The 12,214-nt window shown below is 44.7% G+C and overlaps 1 protein-coding gene across 1 annotated transcript in view; it reads right to left on the bottom strand.

Annotated features, from left to right (window-relative positions):
- Positions 1-270: 270 nt before the first annotated feature.
- The window catches only part of LOC142925098 (uncharacterized), a 37,994-nt gene continuing 26,050 nt past the window's right edge, over positions 271-12,214 (bottom strand). The window contains exons 5-8 of the mRNA XM_076067903.1: positions 5,669-5,772; positions 2,663-2,773; positions 2,069-2,271; positions 271-1,314 (exon numbers count right to left, since the gene is read on the bottom strand). Coding sequence (XP_075924018.1) covers positions 1,161-1,314; positions 2,069-2,271; positions 2,663-2,773; positions 5,669-5,772 — 572 coding nt within the window. The 3' untranslated portion in view covers positions 271-1,160. The remainder of the gene's footprint in view (positions 1,315-2,068; positions 2,272-2,662; positions 2,774-5,668; positions 5,773-12,214) is intronic.

Raw genomic sequence — 12,214 nt, 5'->3', positions numbered from 1 at the left:
TCAGTGAACATGAAATAAAACTCGTGTTCATAGCCCTGCACAAGTATCTGAGCCTTAGGACGCTAGTTCGACTCCCACTCATGGCCACCAACAATAGTGGTGATTATCTAAACCGGTTCTGGGCCTCCCCTAGGTCGACTCAGCCTCAAATGATAAAATGGTGCGGTAATGCAGTTTGACTTGGTGCTGGTCACCCACCTTGTGTGCTGTGCCTGCCGTTATTAGGTGCTCACTAACAGCTCCATAAGGCTATTAGAGCGATATGGGGAATCGTTTTCTGTGTTTGGTAGATAAACCTTTCTAAAAACAAGATTTCCCATGTGGATCGCTCGACCTCTAAATTAATCAGGCGTAAAAATGTGATTTGATCAACTTCTATGGTTAACGGGACAGTCTATGTGTGGGTGATGTTTACATCCACGATAGCATGGTTGGCTAAGTGCAGTGCAAAATAAATTGAACATACAAACAACAACAGGACGTTTCCTTCATCTGACCACTGCTACATAGAAGCGACTTCTCTGTCCGTGGCCAGGAGCAGCTTCAAAGCCCCTACATTTACTTTAGCCGATGATATCACAAGTGATGTCCACCGTTGTTGTTCAGCAGCCCTTTTGACTGCATTCCATTGTAATGAGAGGCTGCCCTGCTGCAATTAACACGTCACCACACTTGCGATCTAGAGGTCGATCCTTAGGCCTGGCATTTGGAGCGACGCTGCAAGCTTCTTAAATCTCGCTGCCTCTGTCCACCCAGCTGCGTAAATGGATACAGCACAGTTGGTCGATCGGCAGGTCACATGCGGTGGTGGGGTAAAGCGTGGGTAACTCCCACCTCTTCCAACAAGGGAAGCATCTTGCAGGGCTGCACCTTTACTGACCGCACCGTCATTGATAAACCACGACGTGCATAGGTCCACGTATGGCATGCGAGTAGGGGGTCCACGAGCAGCGTGCGAGGAGGGGGTCCACGAGCAGCGTGCGAGGAGGGGGTCCACGAGCAGCGTGCGAGGGGGGGGTCCACGAGCAGCGTGCATGGAGGGGGGCCACTTGCGGCTTGTGAGGAGGGGGTCCAGGTGCGCCGTGAGTGGAAGGGGTCCATGTGCTGTGTGCGGGGAGGGGACCCGCGTGCGGCGTGTGAGGAAGGGGTCCAGGGATCTTTTAGAAAATCTCTCTGAGATGGCGCTGCTGAGCGTCATCGTCGTCTCCATCGTTGATGAATGCTTTGTTGTCTCGAACAACAGCACCCCTCTTTGACTGCTGGCCCGACGACGACGACTCCACGTAGGAGAGCACGTGCAGCAGCGTGAACAACCTGAACGGGGGCAGAGGGGGGGCACGGAGGGGAAGGGGGAGGGGCAAGGGGCGCCACGGTGGCAAAATGTCAGGAGGTAACGGGACAGACCTAGGAGCCAATGGTTGACTGACTGAGATGACTGACAATGCACCAGCTGTGACCCCTACTGTGCCAAATTGTTGTGTTTAGCTGCCCGGTGCTCTGCTTATGGATGCGAGCATCGCTCCTCTGCCCTCCATTATTGCTGGTGGGCGACTGCCTCCAACTGCCAAGTAGCATCTCCTAAGGAGTGGCCGATCTTGAGACCGCTGGTACCAGTTATTGGCAAGTCCACTCATCTCTATATATCCTCTTGTACCATATCATTCCTTTTTTTCCCTAGCCCATGCCGTGCCCTTTTAGTCTGATCTATCCTGCCAAATAATGGCTGCTTTGCCATGCAGTGGCTGGGCATGGGGGCTACATGACCCAGCCAACACAGCCACGCTTGTGAGAGGAGCTCACCAATGGGAATGTGTCTAGATCTTTTAAGAATCTGTGAGCTCCTGACACAATCCAGTCTGGTTAAACCCAGGATGCATTGTAGGCAGGGTGACCTGAATGTTTCTAACCGGTGCAGATGTTACTTTAGACACCTATGAAGGCCGGTACGGCACAAGGGGGGAGGTCCAGGACCATTTCAGATAATCGTTACTGTTGTTGGTCACTGAGTCGGCATGCCCACACACCCCCTATGGCCACGCATGGGTCGACCTCCTCCCCTCCTCCTCACCTGTGGTACAGCATGGCCAGGAACTGGACAATGAGCATGCTGGAGAAGGTGATGAGGAACATGAAGGCGAGGGGCAGCACGTCGATGACCGTCCCCTCGTTCTTCGTGCTCGGGATCTGGATGTAGAGGTCGGCTCCCACGAACTGCAGTGCCAGGGTCGCCACCAGCCACAGTGCATTGATCATGAAGTAGACGAAAGTGCCCTGCACGTTGGGACAGACAGACCAGGCCTGATTTACATTGCATTGGCCGAGTGGCGGGGGGGATGACCCCGGGCTGTTTATGGATCCCCTCTTTGTACGTTCATTTTCCTCCCCCACTGTCCACTCTCGACGCCAAATGGTCACTTCTGTTGTTATTGTTTTATTGTTCATGTATTTTACAGGATTAGCGGCTTTTTGGAACAATTAACAATTCATTCGTAGGAATAATAAGGCATAGGTAATTTAATGCCGTTTAAATCTTCTTCTACCACATGCCAAGTACGGTAAGTACTCGCTTAACACCTGCTGTTTGCACAACGCGTTGTCGCTGGAACACAATTTTTCTGTTATTGAAGCATCTCCGGTACTCGCGATGACGCGTTGCCAGTACCTTGTTTCTTATCTCGAAGAGTTCCTGCTTCACGCGTTTCCTGTGATCGTCATCTTCCTCCAGAGGCTTGAGGTAGTCACTGATCATGCTCTTCCAAAACTCGTCTTCCTCCTATACATTCCCATCCACGGGACAGAAGGTTCACTTCGTGCGATTGTCCAAATAACAACAACTTACTCTGATGAATAATATTAATATTGTAATAGTAATAGGTTTTACCCTTTTAACTGGCACAAAAACTGACACCTTTATTAAAGGCATCATGTTTGCAATAACCACAACACAAGCAATCAAAATGCAAACAAAAGAGACAACTCTGATAATAATATGCACTGTCCTTGAATTTGATTGGTCCACACCCGAGACGGCTTTTCTTAGAGCCTAGTCTCCACTGGTGTTAAATGCTCACCCCGAGCCCTCAATACTCTGATAGTGCGCTGTTTTTGAGTTGTACGCCTTTTGGCGTCTTCTGGTCCAACACCAGTGGAGGCTAGGCTCTAAAAAAAGCCGTCTCGGGTGTGGACCAATCAAATTCAAGGACAGTGCATATTATTATCAGAGTTGTCTCTTTTATTTGCATTTTGACTGCTTGTATTGTGGTTATTGCAAACATGATGCCTTGAATAAAGGTGTCAGTTTTTGTGCCAGTTAAAAGGGTAAAACCTTTTACTATATCTTGTTACTGGCAAAGGAGGTCTCATAATGTAAATGCTCACCCCGAGCCCTCAATACTCTGATAGTGCGCTGTTTTTGAGTTGTACGCCTTTTGGCGGCTTCTGGTCCAACACCAGTGGAGACTAGGCTCTAAGAAAAGCCGTCTCGGGTGTGGACCAATCAAATTCAAGGACAGTGCATATTATTATCTGAGTTGTCTCTTTTGTTTGCCTTTTGACTGCTTGTGTTGTGGTTATTGCAAACATGATGCCTTGAATAAAGGTTTCAGTTTTTGTGCCAGTTAAAAGGGTAAACCTATCTTGTTACTGGCAAAGGAGGTCTCATAATTAAAATATTAATATTCTTGGTTCTTTCGGTAAAGTCACGTAGAAGGGAAACAATAAAATAATTAAAATATAAAATAATAAAATTCTTACGACATTTCGACTGCAACACAAGCAATCATCATCAGCTGTGAAAACCACAGCAAGAAAATTTGAAAAAGTGGCGGTTTTATTAACGTTAGCACCACGTAGAGCGATTTTACAGTTTGTTCAGATGGACGAGTCCATCTATGTTCAGAAAAGATGAGGGGGGAGACGAAAATAATGGATGCGGTCTGAAAGCCACCGTAAGCGTGAACAATCAATTAAGACCCGAAATGGTTTATCAAATCCTTCCAATGATTGCTAAGCCAGAATCCATCTTCTCGGTTGAAATTGTCTCTGTGTTTGTATATGTGGATAGCCTCATGAACGAATCTCTCATGGTAGCCAGATGGCTTGCAAAGAACCTCTGTCTTGGAGAAGGCAATGTCATGTGAGCCTACTGAATTATAACAGTGATCTGCCACGGCCGAGGTATTGGTCCTACCGTGTTTTAGGTCTGCTTTGTGTTCACGAATGTCGTTTGGTTTCTCTAATGTAACTACTACCACAGATAATTTTGTTGTTTTAAATTTTTATTATTTTATTGTTTCCCTTCTACGTGACTTTACCGAAAGAACCAAGAATATGAATCCCTGCAGTCACGAAGGCTTTAAATCAAAATTAATATTAATGGTAATTTGTAATGCCCGATCACTGCACAGTTATTTGCTCGCTTTCGACGAGAGACATAGGGAGGGATTCAGAGACACGAGGAGGAATCACATATAGATGGGAAAGCAGCAGCAATGCACACCATGAGACGGTGCTACCAACAATTGCCCAAGCTCTGCAGTCCTCTGCATATAAATGTGTTCTCGGCCAATTAATGATTGTTCACATGTCGCAGAAAACCGGAGCAACCGGAGAAAATGCACGCGTGTGAGGGGGCAACATTATATCCTATACAGACGGAACAGGTGGATTCTACATTTTCTGTACCACCCGCTCCTGGCAAGCCAGGGTGCGGCTCCTTTCTGACGCCCACTGGAACTGAAATTCACGGCATCTTCTCAGTGTGTGATCCACCAACCACGTGTAGCACCAGCCTAGCCACCACCACCTCCAAGAATCATGACATCACTTCCTGTCCACTGTCCAGAATTGTTATCCAAATTGCACTGTCTTTGCACGAGATAAAAACTGCGAGTGGAACTCTCCCAGAACAATGCAGTGCTAAGGTACCTTTTTTCAAAGTCTCAAAGCCACACATTAGAGGAACGCGCCACTTGTTTGATCGTCACAGAAAACGACACTCAGTCAACTGACGGCAATATTTGGACATTTGGCCAATGCGTTGAACAATTAAGCGAGACAGGCAGCCGGGGGAGGGGAATGATGACTTCTAAATTAATTGAGTTGCTTAGTACAAGAACCCCAACATTAATGTAAAATCTTAAACGTAAACATCTCGATATTATTTTGATAGATTTATTTATTTCAGTAGGAAGGGCCTAATTAGCTGCCAGGCAATTTCCCGATATATTTTCTTCATTAAAGTTGGTTGTTATCTTCTGGGCACTTATACACGAACTAGGACAAAGATCAAAGATCCCCCGTGTAGTCTTAACAGACTGCTGGGGCACGTGCTGTTAGCGACCACCTCTGAAGGCCAGCACGGCACACGAGGAGGTGGGTGGCCAGCACCACGTCCGGCCACCTTTGTCTCTTCAATTTGGGATATTTATACACTACACCAGGTACTCATTTGAGGCTGAGTCGACCTAGGAGAGACATAGGACCGGTTCAGATAATCGTCACTGGTGTTGGTGAGTGAGCGGGAATCAAACTCAGGTCGCTCGTTTCTTTGCGCAGTGTGTTAACCACTGCGCCACCACTCCTCACAACGTATATGTAGCACACGTACAAAGACCGACACAGACATAAAAACACACAGACATAAAGACACACAGACACAAGGACGCACCTGATCGAGGCTGCACCTCTGCGTGATGGCGTAACCCTGAGGCAGGACGTTCTCAAACATGACCTGCATCTTCTGGTGGCGCTGCCACACGAGGTCATGGCGCCCTGCAAGGGACAAAGGAGGATAGCGATGTGCGGTGCACTCCCACAGAGTCTCGGGAAAAAAGTTTACCGTGACTCAGCGAAGAGAGCTGCACAGACGGTAATGATTATTCTCATCGTTAGGCTGGTTTAGCCTGCAACAAAGCCTGGCTGAGTCGCAAGGCTCTGTGTTCATGAGGGTCTTACCAAGTTACCATAGTAGAGGGGTGATGTTGCTGCTGAGTGCGGTCCAAATTAAGTGATTTGCAGTTATATTTTTCAGAAGTGTAAAATTTTGGCCAATATCAATGACACATCGGAGGAAACTGGAGAAAAAGATGCCCATGCAGAACAGGGGGAGATCATTCCTCAATCTCCTACGCTTCTTCTGCAGCAGCAGCAACATGCCCTCATTACAGAGTGCTTGCCACAAATGAATCACAATAGCTTGCTAATCTCGTCAAGGAGCATTAACCATCACCCACACTTCGTTCATCCATTCATCGAACAAAGACGGTCACCGCATCGCGTGATTTCAGATGCGCGGTCTTGTTTAATTGACAAGTAATGACTTCGCATTTAATTTTATATTTAAAGCTTTCGTGACTGCAGGGATTCATCTTCTTGGTTCTTTCGGTAAAGTCACGTAGAATGGAAATAAAATATTACAAATAAAACATGATAAAATAAATTCTCACGACGTTTTGGCCACAACTCAAGTAGCCTTCTTCAGGCGAAGGAACAGAACTGTCGGGACGACAGCGCTTCAATGAACGCTGCTAAGATTCGCAGCGTCTTTTAAGCTAGGTGGGAGAAGTAAAGCGCCTTGACAAAGGTGTTTACATATCAAACAGGATTATTTAGCATTGAAATAGCGGTGTTAAAGTGTTGGATCAGCAGGGTGTTAAAGTCAGAAATTAGCTTGTAACTGGAAGATTAGCATGATGTTAATGTGAGGGATTAGCATGTGACTGGTCACGGAAATAGCTATGTTAAAGTCGAAGTTTATATATCAACAGAGGCATTTAGTATATGGACGCTAAAGGACTGCAACTACCCAACTATCATATAATAAACCGATGTGAAAAAACTAAGTATAAACTACATCAATGTTATCAATAAACTCTATATACTCTCCAATCAGCTGAGCTACTAACAATACGTCGTTATACATTACAATGCCATATGGCGAAAAAATGTGTGGCGTTTTTTTTCTTTTCAACGTTACTACCACGGAAAGCGACGAGCTTTGTTCAGACGAACGAGTCCATCTATGCTTGGAACGGAGGAGGGGAGAGAAACATCCACGATGCGCTGCTCTGTCCTGTGTTGCGTTACAACTATTTTATAAACTAGACTACTATACATTGCAATGTTATACCTTCCAATCTAAACTACATTGTATAATATCGTATACACAGCCCAATGTAAGCTCTAACATTATGCATTATATTGATATGTCTCCAACTAAACTTCTTTCTACATTACACGACTATACACCATAATATACACTGGCATAGACAAACCCACCCTTGAATTATACAATGCGTTACTATACACTACCCTATACTTTAGACTGTAAAATATTAGATTTGTAATATTACACTGTATTATTCTACCAATCCTACTGTATACCACACTGCTGTATATTCACTACACAATTACGATACTATATATTGCCTTATAATTTATGTTAAACATTACGATGTTATACTATTTATTATTATACAAAATACTATAAACCATACCTTTGACCGTTGTGTGAACGGTATTTAGAGGCAGTGCCAGCGAAGTCACCAAAGTTCCTGTACCTGACACCATTGAAGACTTGGTTCATCAAGGACTGCATACTGATGTACCCCCCCCCCCCCCCCTGGTGAGACACTGTTTAACCAACACATACTTCACCTGGAATGGAACTTTCTACAAACAAACTGAGGGCACCCCAATGGGCACCCCCCTATCTCAGGTTGTAGCCAACGTTTTCATGGAGAAATTTGAAACTGACGCCATTCAAACTGCCACTCTACGCCCGACCTTATGGAAGAGGTATGTGGATGACACTTTTGTCATCTGGCCACATGGCCGGCCTGCTCTAGACCAATTCCTCGACCACATCAATTCCATACACCCAGCCATCAGATTTACCATGGAAGTCGATAAAGATGGCAAGCTACCCTTTTTGGATGTCCTAATTAGAAGGAGACCTGATGGTTCAATGAGCCACTGTGTCTACAGGAAAGCTACGCATATGGATGTTTACTTAAAACCAGATTCCCACCACCATCCGTCCCAGAAGAACTCCCTCATGAAGGCTCTCCATAGAGCCCAATGCATTTCCGACCAGGAACACATTGCCAGTGAACTCTAGCACGTACACCAATCTCTCAAGGCTAATGGTTACTCCGACTACACAATCCGCAAAGCCATCACTCCAGCCATGAAGAAGGATCCTCTTGAGGAGCCATTCAAAACCATCACCTTACCCTACATTGCGGGGGTCACAAAAAACATCTCCAAAATCCTGAATAAACACAAGATCCAGGTCCGATTCAACACAGTACATAAAATCCGTGATCTGGTTCCATCTGTAAAAGATGTGGTTCCAGACATACAGTACCCGGGCGTCTACAAAATAAGTTGCCTCTGTGGTAGCAGCTACATTGGAGAAACCAAACGACATATCTCGGACCGCATCCGTGAACATAAAGCAGACTTGAAACACGGTAGGACGAACACCTCAGCCGTGGCAGATCACTGTTATAATTTAGTGGGCTCACATGACACGGAGGTTCTCTGCAAGCCATCCGGCTACCATGAGACATTCGTTCATGAGGCCATCCACATATACAAACACAGAGACAGTTTCAAACGAGAAGATGGATTCTGGCTTAGTAACCATTGGAAAGACGTTATAAACCATTTCGGTTCTTAATTGATTGTATTTTACGGTGACTTTCAGACTGCAGTCCATTCCCTGGCATTGCCTCTAAATACCGTTCACACAACGGTCAAAGGTATAGCATGTTGTATAATAAATAGTATAACATTGTAATGTTTAACATAATTCATAAGGCAATATATGGTATCGTAATTGTATAGTGAATATACAGCAGTGTGGTATACAGTAGGGTTGGTAGAATAATACATAGTGTAATATTACAAGTCTATTTTACAGTCTAAAGTATAGGGTAGTGTATAGTAACGAATTGTATAATTTAATGGTGGGTTTGTCTATGGCAATGTATATTACGGTGTATAGTCGTGTAATGTAGAAAAAAGTTAGTTGGAGACATATCAATATAATGCATAATGTTAGAGCTTGCATTGGGCTGTAAACGATATTATACAATGTAGTTTAGATTGGAAGGTATAACATTGCAATGTATTGTAGTCTAGTTTATAACATAGTTGTAACGCAACACAGAACAGAGCAGCGCATCGTGGCTGTTTCTCCCCCCTCCTTCGTTCCGAGCATAGATGGACTCGCACGTCTGAACAAAGCTCGTCGCTTTCCGTGGTGCTAACGTTGAAAAGAAAAAACCGCTAACCATTTTTTCGCCATATGGCATTGTAATGTATAACGACTTATTGTTAGTAGCTCAGCTGTTTGGAGAGTATATAGAGTTTATTGATAACACTGATGTAGTTTATATTTTAGTTTTTTATTAGTTTACTATATGGTATTCATTATATAGTGTAGTGTATACCCAGTTACTTTATGTTAATAGCTCAACTTATTGAAGAAAATATTGAGTACATTTATTATATTGATGTAGTTTATACTTAGTTTTTTCACATCGGTTTATTGTATGATAGTTGGATAGTTGCAGTCCTTTAGCGTCCATATACTAAATGGCTCTGTTGATATGTAAACTTTGATTTTAACATAGCTATTTCCGTGACCAGTCACATGCTAATCCCTCACATTAACATCATGCTAATCTCCCAGTTACATGCTAATTTCTGACTTTAACACCCTGCTGATCCAACACTTTAACACCGCTATTTCAATGCTCAATTATCCTGTTTGATGTGTAAACTCCTTTGTCAAGGCGCTTTACTTCTCCCACCTAGCTTAAAAGACGCTGCGAATCTTAGCAGCGTTCATTGAAGCGCTGTCGTCCCGAGAGTTCTGTTCCTTCACCTGAAGAAGCCTACTTGTGTTGTGGCCGAAACGTCGTGAGAATGTTATTTTATTTTTATTATTTTATTTCCATTCTATGTGACTTTAACGAAAGAACCAAGAAGACTTTGCCTTTGTTTGATGAAAATATTACCTTTGGTATGGAGGGCGAGGTCTGTGTCTGATTGCTCTGGAGGTCGACTTTTGCTCTCTACTTCTTCTGGATGCTCTGTTTGAGTGCTCGCGATGTCTTCTAGTCTCGTCTCTGCTCCTTCTGAATGCTCCATCTGAGTGTTTGCGATGTCCTCTTTTCTCAACTCGATCTCTGCTCCTTCAGGATGCTCTGTCCCAGTGCTCGCGATGCCCTGTCGTTTCTCCTCGCTCTCTACTCCTACTGGATGATCTGTCTGAGTGCTCGCGATGTCCTCTGGTCTCGTCTCTGCTCCTTCTGGATGCTCCATCTGAGTGTTTGCGATGTTCTCTCCTCTCGACTCGATCTCTGCTCCTTCAGGATGCTCCGTCGGAGTGCTCGCGATGCCCTGTCGTCTCGCCTCACTCTCTACTCCTTCTGGATGATCTGTCTGAGTGATCACGATGTCCTCTGGTCTCGTCTCTGCTCCTTCTGGATGCTCCATATGAGTGTTCGCGATGTCCTCTCCTCTCACCTCGATCTCTGCTCCTTCAGGATGCTCCATCTGAGTGCTCGTAGTGTCCTGTTGTCTGGCCTCAATTGGACGCAACTTCATCTCTCTGTCGAGTTCCACCGCGCACGACTCCACTCGGCTGGGATGGATGATGATAAACTGTTAAACTAAACCATTATTTTTATTTTACCATGTAAGGCCCACTGAGATATAAAAAAAATTTGTAGAATCGACCTGAATATCACAAATTATAACTCAATGAGCGGCTTATCACGTGGAAATTACAGCAGCCAAATACTCTAATCACATGATGATTCTAAATGAGGAGGGAAAAAATCAGGGGACCCGGAGAAAAATCCACACCAACATGGGGAGAGAAAGGAATAGACGCAGACTCCATATAGGCAACAGGCAGCGTCAGGTTTGGGATCGAAGCCACTATCTCCTGCATACCAGGGGAGGTAGTTAACATCTAGCCACCACGGCGCCTAAGATACAAGCACAACTAGACTCACAATTGATAAGTTGAGACAAGACTCAGTATTGACTTGAGTAAAATGTTACATTGTAAATCCTCCTCCACCCGACACAGCCAATCAATAATCAGAATCTGTATTTCTACTGCAGGAGGAGGCCAATGAGCTATGAACCTCTTTTCACAGATGTCCAGTAGGTGTAGGGGATTAGAAAGTTAGAACATAAAACGATAGCAGTGCTAAGTATAGGAAAGATAAGAAAATAAATAAAGTATATGAGTGCAACTTGCATGAGTACATCAGTTACTGCCAATTTTTCAATACTAAATGCATAACTTGGGGCAAGGCAGCAAAACAACAGTCCCAAACCACACCAAGATAACACAGTCCCTCAATAATATGGGACATAAACATTGAACTATTGATACACGAGAGGTAAGGATCAAAGTTAAAAGCATGGCTACAGGCTCTCAGTGAGGTGGTGGCACCTTGAACTGTCATCCTCCTGACTCAGCGCCGAGTATTTCTTCGGAAGGACGCTGATCCTCCACTGGAAGCAGTCCCACTCGAGTGGCAGTATACAGCATTTCGTTACATTCAAACGATGCTTGCGTTCCTTCTTCTGCTGGGACAGGAGGATGGGCATTGTGCTGAAGGCAGGGTCCTTCAATGATATCAAACCAGCGGGAAGCGCACACAAGCTGGAAGGCAGTTTCAGCTGCTCAGTGAACTGGCGCCAATAACTGTCCAAGCTCTGCGGTCCTCCATGTATGAATATTTTATTGGCGAACAGGAAACCAGAACACCATGGAATAGACCCACAAATGCGAGGGGGAAACATTGCGTTCTATTCAGATGGAACAGATAGAGTCCATAATTGTCATACTGCATTCTCCTGGAAAGTCAGTGAACGACTCCTCCTCGATACCCACTGTGTTGGATTAATGGACACGAGTGGCACAGCCACCACCACCGTTCTTGTCAAGAAACATAAACGATAATTTTGCAAACTCTGGTCATCCTCATCAGTGGATTTTGGCTAACCATTGAACAAAGACAGTGACCACATCGCGTGCTTTTGGGTGCGCTTGTGCGTCCATCTGGAACCCTCTTCCTTCCAATATGAGAAAGCAATTGGAGCTATGCACTTTTAAATCATTACATTGAAAACTAATTTCTTAAAAACTGCTCTTTGTGTTTAGAAACGTTCCTTCCTTCGC

The sequence above is a fragment of the Petromyzon marinus genome, chromosome 18 (assembly GCF_048934315.1).
Source record: "Petromyzon marinus isolate PM22_M1 ecotype Great Lakes invasive population chromosome 18, UKy_Petmar_22M1.pri1.0, whole genome shotgun sequence".
NCBI classification, from domain to species: domain Eukaryota; kingdom Metazoa; phylum Chordata; class Hyperoartia; order Petromyzontiformes; family Petromyzontidae; genus Petromyzon; species Petromyzon marinus.
This window is presented reverse-complemented; position numbering and strand designations above follow the sequence as displayed.